Below are 14,794 nucleotides of genomic sequence, written 5' to 3'. Positions count from 1 at the left end.
CTCTATTTCCTCTCCAGGGAACCCACCTATAGGGGTCCAGGTGGCACTGCCTGAGGGGCTCACTGAGCCCCTGTGCTCTGATGATCTGAACCTCACTCCTCTCACCCTCAGGCCCAAGCCCCCTCCTGCGCAGCAGCAAACCACGCCATTTTCTCCTGGGCCACAGCCACGGCACCAACTGGGTGGAGTACAACGTGGCTGGCTGGCTGAGCTACACCAAGCAGAACCCGGCTACCCAGAATGCCCCCCGGCTCCTGCAGGACTCCCAGAAGTAAGAATATCACTCATTCTGCCCATTTCCCATTCCCCAGGGCTGTTTTTGGCTCCCTGGTCAGAGGCCCTCTCACCAGCAAGGTAGAGACCCTCTACTTCCTAAGAAATAGTAGCCAAGGCTAGTTAGCCTTGAGTGCATGGGGGTGGCCTACTGGAGTAGAGCTAGGGACAGACATGGTTGGAGGGACTTATAGTTTTAAATTTGACTAACACCCCCACATTCTTCACAGAAAGTAGGTGTAGCCTTAGAAACCCCTCAGTCATATAATTCCTATCCATTCATTTATTTAACAGATAATTTGGGGCACCTACTCTGTGACTGAATAAAACATAAATCCCTGCCCTTGTGGAGTTTACATTCTAGTGGGGTGGGGACAGTAGATATACTAGTAGATTATATCTTCTATTAAAAGACGCTGAGCTCTACTGTCTCCTGCCCCATGGGAACCCTTTCCCCTCCTCTGCCCTCCCCAGTGATAGAGAACAGATGGCCCACTCTGTCCAATCCCCGGCTGCCCCTCGGCTTCTGCCCACCCTGGTTTTCTCTTCTCACTATTTAGAGATTTCTCTATAGTTTCTTTGTAGGGTGTGGGATATGCAGCCCTAGCCCAGATAAGCCAGGCCCCTGACCACGGTGGTGCAGGAGTTGTTTGGCTTCTTAGGAGTTTGGAGAAGGAATAGCCCCTACTGCTACATGAATGTGACTTCTTTCCCTCCATTACCCTCCCTCCTCTGGCAGAAAAATCATCAGCAACCTGTTTCTGGGCCGGGCAGGCGGCACCACGGTGCTCTCGGGCTCCATTGCGGGCTTGGAGGGAGGCTCGCAGCTGGCGCTGCGCCGCGCCACCAGCATGCGGAAGACCTTCACCACGGGCATGGCGGCTGTCAAGAAGAAGTCACTGTGCATCCAGATTAAGCTGCAGGTGGTAAGTCTGCCAGCCAGGCCTCGGTGTCCTTTCTCACCCCTGGCAGGTAGCCTGGGCATTCTGGGCACACTCAGGTCACCCAGTGCCCACTCAGCATCCCATTTGACTTGATTGATGCTGGTGGGGTCCCTTTTTTCAGTGCTGCCGCCTGAGTGGCAACTCGGACCTGGTAAGGGCAGAGTTATCCAGGCTTAGCATTCCCTGGCCAGTGGCTGGGCACCTGCTAACCTGCAAGGAGTGGAGATGCTGGTACCAGTCCCTGCTCTCTTGGGCACTGGCTGGGCCATCCAAGTCCCCTGAGGGTCATCCCTTCCCCTTTGGCAGGATGCCCTCATTGACACCATCAAGAAGTCGAAGCTGCATTTTGTGCACTGTTTCCTGCCTGTGGCAGAGGGCTGGGCTGGGGAGCCCCGCTCTTCCTCCTCCCGCCGAGTCAGCAGCAGCAGTGAGCTGGACCTGCCTTCAGGAGACCACTGCGAGGCCGGGCTCCAGCAGCTGGACGTGCCCCTGCTCCGTGCCCAGCTTCGTGGCTCCCGCCTACTTGATGCCATGCGCATGTACCGCCAAGGTGGGACCTCCTTCCCTCGCAACTTCTCTTTTCTAGAGCTACCTCTGCATCTCTCACATGGGGCACGTGGGGCTAAAGGAGTGCTCCTCCCCACTTGTCTCCGATCAGCCCTGATATCTTTTCTGCTATGATGCCTCCTCTGTGGGATCTCTTCTTGTCTTCCAGCCCAGTCTGTTCCTTCCTCTTTTTCTTTCCACTCTGCTGATTCCTCTCTTCCTCCTCTCCCTTCCATATTCCAGTCTTCTTCATCCCACATGCCTTATACCTAGGGTTCCCTTCTTTCCCCTTCCCTTGTTTGAGTGGGTCAGCTCTGCCCACAGCACAGAGCTGGAGCCATCTGCCCAGTGGAGATACCTACTGGTGGCTGGGCCAGCCCCCCAATGAGAAATGAGATGCTAAGTCTTTCCAAAGTACTTAAATTTCCCAGAAAGTTCAGACAAACCCCTTTTATGGACCCACCTGGAGGAGGGGACAGAAGGGGTGAGTAGTAATAGTAGTTAACATCCTTAGACCACTTAACAGTATACCAGGCACTATTCTAAAGTCATCACACACATTAACTCATTTAATCCTCACAACCACCTCATAAGATGCAGGTTCTATTATCATCCCCAGATGGGGAGACTGAGGTTCAGAGAGGTTAAGTGGCTTGCCCAAAGTCACACAGCTTGTGAGTGGCAGAGTAGGATTTGCCCCAGGCAGACCAGCTTCCCAGTTCATGCCTCTCAAGCAGGGTTTTGTTTGCCTGAGAAGCTACGAATTGCCAGGTTTCTGCCCCTTAGCTAGACGTCTGCATCCTTAGCAAGACAAGCAGGCAGGGTCCTACCTTGAGGCATCCCCATGGACACTGCCACTTTTCCTCAGCAGCCAAGCCAGGAAACAGGCTCCCTGCTCTGCTCTAAATAAATCATCGATCTGTCCCCACGTCTTGATATGGAGTTGGTGTTTATTATTTCAAAACCAGATTGTTACCGCTCTGAACAAAAATCAATGTGCTTTACTCAAACAAGCAGATCGATGCGGCCAGCAGTAGCAGGGCCCCCCTTCACTCAGCCCCAGCCACCATCGATAGCACTGATGATTAATTAAGATGCCAGGCGTTCGGACCTGCTATCCTGGCCCATCAATTTAATTGCAGTTCAGATACAATCAATAGCTCACTTTGTCTTGGCCCCTCAGCGGCCCCCGCCTCCTGTTTCAATTATCAGGCACATGCATCAGCCTCATCTCCCAGTTGGAGGGTTTCCCAGAGCTGGCTAGGCCAGCACATTGGAGAGAGCCCCTGACTGGCTGTCGGAGTTTGGGTTCGGAGTCCAGTTCTGCCTCCAGCCACAGCCTTTGTGACCTTGAGCAATCAGTCGCTCCACCTCTCAGGCCTCAGTTTCTATGTCTGGAAGATGAGCTGTATCTGGTCTAAGACCCTTTTTCAGTTTGAAATTCTATGATTCTGCAGGAGTGGGTCTCTTGGTCCTCTACTGTGGGCTCTGGTGCCCTCGGGTGACTCTAGGTAACCCCCTGCTGGCCACCGTCCTGACCTTGCTCCGAACCAGAAGCCATCTCACCCTTGCCCTGACCTCAAGCCCAGACGTTAAGGGATCTCTGTTTGAGGTATCACTCTTTAGGGAAGGGGAATCTACAAGATTTTTTGGTCACATGGCCTAGGGCTCAAGGTCAGGTTGGGGGTAGGAAGGGAGCCCTTTCCGATGTCCTGCTTCAGTGGACTGAGGAAAGGAAGGGAACATTGTATGAAACAGCCACCAAGTGAGCCAAGCTTTCTACATATTTTCTAATTAAATGGCTATCATGCAAGATATGTGGTAGGGCCCCCATTTAAAGATGAGAAAACCAGGGCTCAGAGAGGTCTAGTGACCTGGCCAATGTCACATGATACCAGGAGCCTGGGCCAGTGTTCCACCCCTAAGCTCATGCCCTTTTCCTCTCAGCTACTCTCTGATGCCCTATTTTTTTTTTTTTCTTATTAAGTCTTCAAGACATTGTGCTCTTTGGGTTATGACAGAGCCATAGATTAGAGGGCTAGAACTCGTCTTAGGTCATCCAGGCTTTTACCTCCATAGCGTCCCTTCCATGTGGTCAGTCATCCCCCATTTGCACCCTTCACTGACAAGGAAATTACTTCCTTCTAAAAGAACCTGTTCCCCTTTTACCCTTGGAATTCCACTGTGGGGCAGCCCTAGATGTCCTCTCGGCTTCCTGTCTCTTGTCCTTGCCTCCTTCCTCTCCTCTCTCCTTTCCTGGGCCTGCCTCCACCACAGGCTCTCCTCCCAGAGCCATCTCTTTCCCTTTGGGTGACTCTCCCTGCAAGCCTCCTGGGCACCAGTGGCTGTTGGGGGGTGTGGGAGCAGGTGGGGCACTGACAGATCTGGCCCTGGGCTGTTCTCTTTCTAGGTTACCCTGACCACATGGTGTTTTCCGAGTTCCGCCGCCGCTTTGATGTCCTGGCCCCACACCTGACCAAGAAACACGGGCGCAACTACATCGTGGTAGATGAAAGGCGGGTAGGTCTGGGCCCCAGGGCCCCACCAGACTTCCTTTCCTCCACTCAGATACCTCTGAGAAACTCCCCTTCCTTCCCTAGAGAGTTGGGCTGGCCCCTGCTCATGCTCCATCAGGGTCAGGACGGGCGTGTGGCAGCCAAGCAGCAGGGAGAAGGCAGCCTGGGGAATGGACTACAGGAATCTGAGAAGAGCCACCCCCTTTGGAGGCCTGATGTGGGGGTGTCTGCTCTCTGGTGAGCCAGACAATCCTCCAAGAGTCTCCCACGTGGCAGATTAGAACTAATAATGTTTTGGGTGCCACTGGTCGCCCCTGGGCCCTCAGCCTTGACCTCCACATTAGGGACTATTCCCACAGAGGAAGCTGTGCCAGGGTGAGCCTAAGGCTTCTGGGCCCCTTGTCAGCCCAGGTTGGTGAGTTCCTGGCTGCTGAAAGGGATGTCTCCCTGCCATTCTAGGCTGTCACCTTGACCCCCAGAGGCAGCTCCTCAGAGAGCCAAAGGGCTCCCTGAGCAGAGAAACCCTCCTTCACTGTGCTCTGGCCTTTGGCACCCCACCTGACTCTGAAAGCATCTCAGACCTTAGGGAGGGTACTCTTCCCCCTGAGTCACACACAGCTCCACATTCATGGAGGCCTCAGAACCTCTCCATTCTCCCCATCCAGGACCTGCCAGTGTCCTTGGCAATCTTGGTATGAATGTAGATGACCTACCCACACCCCCTTCTCTCTGACTCTTGACCTTCATTCCAGCCTCCCACTCACGGCCACACCCAGCACCTTGTCAACCCTGGGAATGCTCTGCCTCTGAAGTCTTGAATTCCAGCATGGCCTTCTCTGACCAGCCTCCCTCCTGTGCGTCCCACTCCTCTCTTCCTCAGGACACCTGCTCTTTGAATCCACTGAGACCTTTCATTTCTGGACCCCACTCCATTTTCTCTACTCTGCCCATTCCCTTCCTTTTCCACTCAGCCTTGGGGCCACGATCTAACCCTCTGGTCACTCAGCCTTCGTCACCACCTCAGCTCTTCTGAGCTTCCCTGCGCACCTGCCCTGCCCAACTCCACCCTGGAGGCCCAGCCTTTAGGCATCCACACTCCTCAGTTTAGGGCTCCCGAGTTGCTGTGGGAGAAAAGGGTACACCCATGTAGACTTGAATTCCTACAGCTTCATGGTCTCCAGCCCCAGCTGGGCCCTTGGGGTGGCCTGGCAAGTTTTCCACATGCCCTATCCTTACCTGGCCCTAGCTCTAAGCTCCTTCCCTGATACTCCATTCTCCACCTGTCACCTCAAATACTCCCCAACCGCGCTTCCCCAGGTCTTCTTCCCAGCAGTTGACCTTGCCTCTGAACGCTAATAAAATCAAGGCTCCAACTTCCTCCTCTGTCTTCTGTGCACTGCTCTTCAGGTGCCTCCTTCCTCCTGCCTGGGTGGGAGAAGCACCCCTGCCCTCGTCCAGTCCCTTCCTCCTGTGCTTTGGAAACCGTTCCCTTTGGTCTTCCTGAAGACCTGCTCCCTTGGTGGTAACTCTCCTGTTCCTTCAGCCGCTCCTCTGCTGGCCCTTTTCTCTCAGTGGAGAAACATCCCACAGACGTTGCTCTCAGAAAGGAGCCTTCTGTTAACCCTCTCTCATGTCTGACTATTGTCTGTCTCTTGCCTGCCCTGCACCGTCAACACTTACTCTCCTCTTGCCTCCCCCAACCCCACCGTCATTCATTCCTCCACCTACAGCTGCCTGGCTCCCATCCCTGATTCCCTGGGATCGGTCTTCTTGTCTCCTCTTGCGCTTCATGTTGCCAGAGCTAATGGGCACTGTTCTGTGCTCGTTTGTAACATGCAACTCTGTTGACAACTCTGTTCTTTTTGAAAATTCTTTGGCTCTTTGGCTGCCATACCTGGTTTTTCCTTGCCTCTCTCTTCCTTCTTTCTCAGAACTGCTGAGCTTCCCTTCTTCCACTTGCCCCTGAAATAAAGGTCTCTTTTCTTTAAGACTGTCTCCTTGGGCATGTGTTTCCTATTCCACACCCTCTTCCAGGGCAACCTCATTCACACCCATCACTACAATTACCGCATATGTATTGATGACTCCCAAATCAATAGTTCTAGCCCAGGCCTCTCTCCTGAACTCCAGACATGCATTTTCATCCAGCTGATCTCTGGACTTCTCTACTGGTATGTCTTATAGCACCTCAAACAAACCTACTCTTTCTCCTGTATTCTCTGCCTTGGAGAATGGCACCATTATCTATTTAGTTACATAAGTCAGAAGCCTCAGTGTGTTCCTAGATTCCTTCCTATACCTGGCAGGGCTCAATCTCCTTAACATATCCGCATTTGCCCCTCCTTTCTCCTTTTTGGGTCAGCCTCTGGCCTTCTCTCCTGTGGATTATTGCAGTAGCTGCCTAAGGGGGTTTCCATTCATCATCTGCCCTCTACCAGTGATATCTCTTTAGAATGCAAATCTGATCATGACTCTTAACTGAAAGAACCCTCCAGGGCCTCTCAAATCACACAGATTCCAAGTACTTTGGCTATTGCCCACCTCCCTAATTGCACCTTAACTGCCCCGCTTCACTGCAAGTTATGCTAACTGCTTTCCTCCGTGCATTCTGTTGTCTTGTGCTCCCGCGTGGCCCGGGTAGCTCATGCTGGTCCCTCTGCCTGAAATGCCCTCTCCCCTACTTTGTCTGGCTAATTCTTACTTGTATTTAAAGACTCAGCACAGTCAACACCTCCTCCAGGACTCCTTCCACGGTCCCCTTGGCTGACTTAGATGCCTCCTCCACTGTGTACTTCATTAATTCACTTGTCTCACAACACCCAAAAGATAGCTTGTTCCTCTTGTGGTCATCCTTATATCCCAGAATCTAGCAAGTGCCTGACCCTGCAGAAGCCCTCTGAAAGTGCTCGGTGCACAAATAAGGGACTGAGTAGAGGACAGGGAAGGACTAAGTGACTGGCGAAGCCCCACGTGGAGATGGGGAGTCCTAAGTGGACTCCCTGACAGAGACCTCTCTCTTCAGGCAGTGGAGGAGCTGCTGGAGTCCTTGGACCTGGAGAAGAGCAGCTGCTGCATGGGCCTGAGCCGGGTGAGTTGTCCCTCCGGGAAGGCAGTTGAGCCTCACTCTAGTCACCCTTGTCCACATGTCTGGCCCTCCCCCACTGCCCTCTGCTCAGTCTGATTTTAGGAGTCTCCTGGTGCCCCTTCTGAGCCCCTCCCCCACCATGAGTCCCCTTACACCCCACCTCCAGCCACTCTGGGGCTTTCCTTCCTCTCAAGCTGCCCTCATTAGGACTGGGGGCCAGAAATTGAAATATCCCAGCTGCAGCAAACTTGATTTTCCCTTCCTCTGAATAACTGGCTTGTTCAGTGCTGGGAACACCTTGTGATGTCAGGACGGGGTAGGTTGGGAGGCGGCCCTGAACTTGGCCTATGTCCTGGTGTGGGGAGTGAGGAAGACAGAGGGAGGAAAGCTGGAAGAATCAGGAAGGAAGTAGGCAGAGTGCTCCAGAGGGCAGGGCCCCCTCTGGCAAGTTGTCTGGGGCTGCCAGGGTCCCAGAAAGGCAAGCAGGACATGGTAAGGCCGTGCTGCTACCACCTGCCCACGGGCCAAATTCCTCATCTGAATGGAACGTAGTGCATAAAAGGCAGGCACGCCCTGCCCTGGGTGCCAGTCTGCTGCATTGCTCCACACAAGAGGGTCAGCTGAGCATTCCTCTTATGGGCCAGGGAGCCCTGCACACCCCTTTCTCCAGAGACTGGGAAGCTTGACCAGCAGCATCCACGTATGTGCTCAAGGGCTGTGGTGGGAGGGAGAGCAGTTGGGAGCCAGACAGAGGGTTCTGGACCTGTCCACCTGTCAGCAGACAGGGAAAGAACTCCAGGTCCCAGGGTCTCGTGGGGAGTGTGAGGTGGAAGGAATGCTTGAAAAAAGGCTTAAGTATTGTTTGTCCGCTCTGTTCTCACTGTTGTGTACTCTGAGTCAGGTTTTTGGTTCTCCTGCCCCATCCCTCACTGGGCATCCCTTTCCCATCCCTTGCTGTATCTTTGTCTCTGCCATCCCTGGTTTTCCCTTGCCCTTTTGGCCCTGGTTGTCCCTGCTGGTTTCTCTTCCTTGGTTTCTGGTTCTATTATTCTGTTTATTTCCCTGGTTTCTGTGTCTTCTGCATCCCACCCTCTTCCCTTGTCATTTCTCTGGTTTTGGTTTCTGCTGTCTGGCTCACCTCCTTTCTCTCCCCTTCCCTACCTGTCTCTAAGCTCCAGGCTGCCAGCTCAGCTTCTTCTCTGGGAAGCCTGCAGAGAAAGATTTCACTTCAGCCTCTTCTTCTCTCCCTGGGTGGGCTCCTGCCCCTCTGGCAGGCTGAGCTGCTGCTGCCTGGCATTGGGGTGGCACCTCCTCCAAGGCATGTCTTGGGCAGGACAGGGCCTGTACAGGCTGGTCCTCCTCCCGGCTGCCATCTCAGTCCCTCTGCATTATACCAGTGCCTGGCCGAGGCAATTGAGCCCCAGGACCCACTCTGCTCAGTGCAGAATTAGGGGCAATGGTGGATGTTTGCTCACATCTGGCTTAGGAGAGAAGTTTCAGGACTGCTAGGCTGTGGTTAGCACTGGTGGTGAGTGAGGATTCCATTTGTCACATCGCTTCAAAGGAGGAGGTGTCTCAGTCTGAACTTACAGGACTCTGAGGGTTTAGGCAAGGAGTTTGGGGATCTGAGAGCCTCCTGTTATTGTTTGTGAAATTTGTATGGATGGCTATGTTGGGGAGGAGATGGCCCTGAGCCTTCATCTAATACTCAAAGGACTCCTAACCTCACAAATACACAGCTGTTCAAGACAGGTTTGAAGCTCGCCACCCTATCCTCTAGAACATTCTTTTTCTTCTTAAGTGTTTCTGGGCCACTGTCTGTCCCCCACCAGGCACCTCACTGCTTCTGCCCTAGGCAGATAACTGAGCATGCTGACCACAAGCCCAGGGGACTTGGATAGTCCCTAGCCCCTGGTAGGACGGCAGGTGCTCAGCCCCACGTGTGGGATGGGGAAAGCACTGTGGAAGACCTAACTGGCTCTCTCCCAGGCTAGCCTCAGGGGACTAGGTTTCCTCAGAGTCGCCAGAGGCAAAGCTTTGTCAGCAGAAAGTGTAGACCATCTCCCCACTTCTCCCCTGAAGGGAGTTTTGGAAGTACTGTACCTAGTGGTTTTTGAGTGTTTCCCATGAAGTTCACATCTCTTTGCTCCACAAAAGGGAATTTTTTGTGTCTTGGGCAAGGTGGAGGTGGGCACATACCTGTCCCTTTGCCCTCTCTAAGGAGACCAGGGCGTTTTTTCACCTGACCATTTTCCCCTCTTCTTCCCCTCTTAGTAGGAAAACTTTACCCAGCTCCAGCTCAGGGAACCAAAGAGTGAGGGGAAAGGCTGGGTGTGGGGGCGTCCAGCTGGTTCCTCACATCTGCCCTCTGGCCCCCGAACCTGTATGACAGGTCCCTTGACTGGGCCAACCTCCGCCTACCGCACTGGCTTCTTCATGAGATGAAACCTGGGTGTGTGGGTGGGGATGGGGTGTTGGTACATGAAAGAGATGTGTGAAATGAAGCTGAGCTGGAAGGGTACAGAGAAGGGTACCCCTACTCCTTCCCCAACCCCTTTCTCTGCACACTGCTCCCTGGAGCTTTTTCTTCTTACGCACGGACACCACCATCCACTTCCCCTGATCCCAGGCAGCTGGAGCATGTGGTTGGGCTCAGGGGGCATGGACAGTGATGCTGGCAGTTCTGTTGATGTGGCCGAGGGGTGTCCTCTCCCCATTTGACCAATGGTGTTTCGTTTCCTTATCTCGATAACTTCCTTTGACTCCCTCTCCTTTCATCTCTCTTTGAAGTTAGATTTCCTACCTATTCCTTTCCCTCCAAAACCTCCCCAACCCCCAACCTGGCCCTCCTCCTTCAGCCTTCCTGAGGCCTCTTCTGGCTCTTTCCCTCCCATTTTGGACACTTGGCTCTTCAGGCTCTTCCCAGGCCGAGGGCCACACTCACGGGCCTGCTGGTTTCCCGGGCCTGCTGGTTTCCTGGGCTGGGCTGCCCGCCCGGCCTCCTGCCCTCACCTGGCCACTTCCCCACAGGTGTTCTTCCGGGCAGGCGCATTGGCACGGCTGGAGGAGCAGCGGGACGAACAAACCAGCAGGAACCTAACCCTGTTCCAGGCGGCTTGCAGGGGCTACCTAGCCCGCCAGCACTTCAAGAAGAAAAAGGTTCTACTCCAGGGACATCCCCATCCCACTCCCCAGCCTAGCCGGGCAGAGCTGAGTTCCAGGGGTAGGGTGGGGTGGGGGACTCAAGGGAACATGTAGGGGCAGGAGGCTGGTCTGGGGGCTGTGAGTTATTGTCATCTGGGGGAGAAGAGATAGGGACCTCCCAGGGCCACCATGCCCTGGGCCAGGCTGAGGAATGGGCAGCCCCCTGATGCCAGCGACAGTGCTGGTGTGCCCAGTGATGGGACCATGTGGCCTGGTCCAAGGGTTAGGGTGGGATGGGGGAGCAGGGCCCAAAGGTGGGCTGTGGATCATAGGCTGCTCCATGAAGATTAAGGAGCTGTGTCAGCGACTCCTTTTCTTATTAGCAAGTCCATAAAACAGCCAGCACCGCCGCCTCTTGTGTTTCAGCAAGATTAGGTTTTATAGCGTATCCAGGCCAGGGTGCTGGAAATAATAAGGCAGCAAATAAAGCAGATGAAATTATTCCTAATGATGGTGGAGTGGTTGGTGCCCAGTGCTGTGCTCCCAGGGCCAGGCTCTCTGTCACCTACTCTCTGAGGGCAGGAGGGAGGGAGGGAGGCTGGGGAAAAGGGTGGCATAGGGAGTGTTTGTTCCAGGTTAGGTGGCCAGAGGAGCAGCCCAGTGGGGAAGATCTTGGCTGAGCCTGGGACTGAGAGCCCCACTGTGTGCTACCCCCACCCCAACTTAGATCCAGGACCTGGCCATTCGCTGTGTGCAGAAGAACATCAAGAAGAACAAAGGGGTGAAGGACTGGCCCTGGTGGAAGCTCTTTACGACTGTGCGACCCCTCATTGAGGTGCAGCTGTCGGAGGAGCAGATCCGAAACAAAGACGTATGTAACAGCCCGGGGAGGGCCAGGTCACTGGGAGGAAAGACTAGTTCATCCACGTGGGCAAGAGTCTTACCAGCTTTTCTTGGGCTCCCAAGTGCTTCTTTGTTTAGTCCAGAGAGCTGGTGTCCTTGAAGTATGCCCATCAAACAGAAGGCATCCCTCTGGGGTGTTGGCTGAGCCCCCGGGGAGCCTCATAGGATAAAATCTTGGGCACCCTTAGCATATGGAGAAGGGTCTAGGGATCGGAGCTCCTGAAGGCAGTGGCTTCCTGTTTCCTTATGGCCTGGCCCAAATTTTACCAGCATTGTTCACCCCAAGGGTGCAGATCCTGGGCCCCAACCTCTCGCAGAGCCTCTGGCTCACTTTGCTCTCCTTACTTCACCCTAGGAGGAGATCCAGCAGCTGCGGAGCAAGCTAGAGAAGGTGGAGAAGGAGCGGAATGAGCTGCGGCTCAACAGTGACCGGCTGGAGACCCGGGTGAGTGACTCCCAGCACCAGACAGACTGGCCGACCTCCACAGGGAGGCTTGGCCAGTAGGCCTCCCCCTTCCCCCCCTCAGTGTTCCGGCTGAGTGAGGCAGGCAGTTCAACTGGTGGCATCTCCCTCCCCCCACCCCAGATCTCAGAGCTGACATCGGAGCTGACAGATGAACGTAACACAGGAGAGTCCGCCTCCCAGCTGCTGGACGCGGAGACTGCAGAGAGGCTCCGAGCTGAGAAAGAGATGAAGGAGCTGCAGGTGAGGGCAGGGCTGGGGTAAAGACAGCCATGCTAGAGGCTGCCACACTCGAGTGCCCATCCGTTCCCCTCAAGGACAAGTGGCATCTTCGCCACTAGCCCAGCGCCTCTGTCTGTCCTGGGTAAGCATGTGACCGTGGTCTGTGTGGCTCGGGTGTGGGGGTGTGAGAAAGGGGTGGAATGGCACAGCTCCTGACGGCATCATACTGGCTTTCCTGCAGACCCAGTATGATGCCCTGAAGAAGCAAATGGAGGTGATGGAGGTGGAGGTGATGGAGGCCCGTCTCGTCCGGGCAGCTGAGATCAACGGGGAGGTAGATGATGATGATGCAGGTGGGTCTGAGGCTGGAGCAGCTCAGCAGTGGCCTGACTGGCAAGCTCTGATGCCCACCCCAGTAACCACGCCCCTTGTCCGGGCCTGTCTCCTTTGTAGAGCTCTATTATAAGGCTATAGAGAAATAAATGGAAAGTAGGGGTGCTAATAAATGCTGGAGATGATCACGGAGGGCTGTAATAACCATGATAATGACAATGTTTGAGGGCCAAGGTCTGGCAGTCCCTGGGGAAAAGAGAGCACATGTAGCCACCTCACCCTCCCTAGTCTTTTCCCACCTATTGGCTCCTTCCACCTTGGGAGGAAGCCATCATTCCAGAGATGTTTCTGAGTCTCTCTGGCTGACTCCACCTGCTGCCCCTCCCTGCCCCATCCTTCTTCACCTCTGCCCCCCTTCTTGGGGACTCTCAGAAGCTCAGTCCTCCCTGTCTGCCCCTAACTGCACAGGTGGTGAGTGGCGCCTGAAGTATGAGCGAGCTGTGCGGGAGGTGGACTTCACCAAGAAGCGGCTCCAGCAGGAGTTTGAGGACAAGCTGGAGGTGGAGCAGCAGAACAAGAGGCAGCTGGAGAGGCGGGTGAGTCCGCTGGGAGCAGTGGAGGCCTGTGGCTGGGGGGGCAGGGAGGGGCTCGGTGCTACACATTAGCCCAGTGAGTAACCAGAGGAAGGCAGACCTTGGGAGCAATAGGGGAGGATTGTTACCCTTCCTGTGCAGGGGACAGCCAAGGGCAAACTGTTGTTAGAGTGTCTTAGTTTCCTGAACATCTCTGACTTCACCCCTCATCTCTGGGTTTTCCCTTCCCTTATCCATCTCCTTCTCCTCACCTTCTCCACCAACACTTCCGGGCCTCTCAATGGCTGATGACCCTGCACCCATCTCGGCCCCTAGCTCGGGGACCTGCAGGCAGACAGTGACGAGAGCCAACGGACTCTGCAGCAGCTCAAGAAGAAGTGCCAACGGCTGACGGCTGAGCTGCAGGACACCAAACTGCACCTGGAGGGCCAGCAGGTCCGCAACCATGAGCTGGAGAAGAAGCAGAGGAGGTGGGTGGGTCCCCTGCCCTATACACAGAGGACCTCGTAGAGCAGCCCCAGACAGGGCGCCCTCGCAGGAGGAAAGAAGAGAGGGCCTGAATTAGGCCAGGGGTCTTGCCTGCATGTCACTTGTCCTAGAATGTGAATGGGTTTTACTCTTGACCTCTGAGGAGCACTCAGACCACATCCTCACTGAAGGCCTGCTCAGGCCTCTGCTCTCAGATATGCCAGGCCCCATGTAGGAACCACTCCACCACAGCTCTGCCCCTGGTGCCCACCCAGCTCCCCAGCTCTCCCTTGCCTCAGCTACACAAACACTCTCCTGACTAATGTCATTAAACTACCGTGCCACTTCCATCTCATTATGGTAATGACACAAAGGAGGGGGGCAGCCCTCACAGGAGAAAATCCAATCTAAATTAATTTCCCTAGCTGGGGATGGGAATGGGACGCCTTTATTAGCAACACTGAGGAACCCACACACCCTGGGAACAGCAGGGTGCCCCAGGGAGTGGGAACGGCACCCAGCTCTCCTTTGCAGGGGAGGGGTTCTTAGCAGAGATGCTAATTCCTTTTTGAAGGGGGCAGCCCCACATTCACAACCCTGGAGGTGAGAACTGCCAGAGCCCCATCCTTTCAATGACCCCAGGTTACCCTCAGCCTCCTGGGCTGGGCTGCTGCTTTGCGGAGAGTGAGAGGAAATAGGTCTTAAATTTCTCCCTCCCGGCACCATGACTCTCCGCTTCCCTGGTTATCTTTACACCCACCCTCCCTTTTACCTAGGGGTGGGCACCCTTAGCAGGAACCCCCTTCTGAGCACCCCGATGACAGTGCCAGCGCGGCCTAGTTACCATCTTGCCGCACTCCCCACTGGGCAACTTATTAGGTTTCAGCTCCCCTGAGTTTTCTTCCTTTTTTTTTTTTGATACAGTGTTAGGGTAGGGAGACTGTTCAGTTTTCTACAGGAACCTGATTAGCTATTCAGGGAAGGTGTTAAGAGGAATTTCAGTAATTTGCTCCTTAGTTGAAGTCACTGGGCAGGAAATGAAAGGAGTGGAGGAGTGCAGAAAGAGCCCCCCCTCCCATGGGCTGTACGCTGGCCTGTTGAGGCATGGGGCCAGCTGGGCACAGTGGGGCTGCTGGCTTCCAGCCCAATGTGGGGTGTCCTAGTGGTGACACGGGTACTGCTGGGGCAGGTGGGCCTGGCCAAAGGCTAGAACTGAGAGGTGGGGGCAGGAGCCAAAATTGAACTGTGGAAGATGAGTTAGGCGAGGCGGGATGTCCATTTCTACCCATCTTGACGCCCTCTCT

The 14,794-nt window shown here is 54.7% G+C and overlaps 1 protein-coding gene across 8 annotated transcripts in view; it reads left to right on the top strand.

The window, feature by feature from the left end:
* The window catches only part of MYO18A (myosin XVIIIA), a 91,872-nt gene that overhangs the window by 56,817 nt on the left and 20,261 nt on the right, over positions 1-14,794 (top strand). For all 8 annotated transcript variants that reach the window (XM_081162196.1, XM_081162194.1, XM_081162201.1 and 5 more), the window contains 12 exons: positions 112-271; positions 1,013-1,199; positions 1,524-1,767; positions 4,174-4,283; positions 7,302-7,367; positions 10,395-10,523; positions 11,236-11,379; positions 11,767-11,856; positions 11,998-12,117; positions 12,338-12,449; positions 12,898-13,025; positions 13,338-13,492. In XM_081162196.1, the coding sequence (XP_081018322.1) occupies positions 112-271; positions 1,013-1,199; positions 1,524-1,767; positions 4,174-4,283; positions 7,302-7,367; positions 10,395-10,523; positions 11,236-11,379; positions 11,767-11,856; positions 11,998-12,117; positions 12,338-12,449; positions 12,898-13,025; positions 13,338-13,492 (1,645 nt within the window). The remainder of the gene's footprint in view (positions 1-111; positions 272-1,012; positions 1,200-1,523; positions 1,768-4,173; positions 4,284-7,301; positions 7,368-10,394; positions 10,524-11,235; positions 11,380-11,766; positions 11,857-11,997; positions 12,118-12,337; positions 12,450-12,897; positions 13,026-13,337; positions 13,493-14,794) is intronic.

Source organism: Miniopterus schreibersii (assembly GCF_964146895.1).
Source record: "Miniopterus schreibersii genome assembly, chromosome: 16".
Lineage (NCBI taxonomy): Eukaryota > Metazoa > Chordata > Mammalia > Chiroptera > Miniopteridae > Miniopterus > Miniopterus schreibersii.
This window is presented reverse-complemented; position numbering and strand designations above follow the sequence as displayed.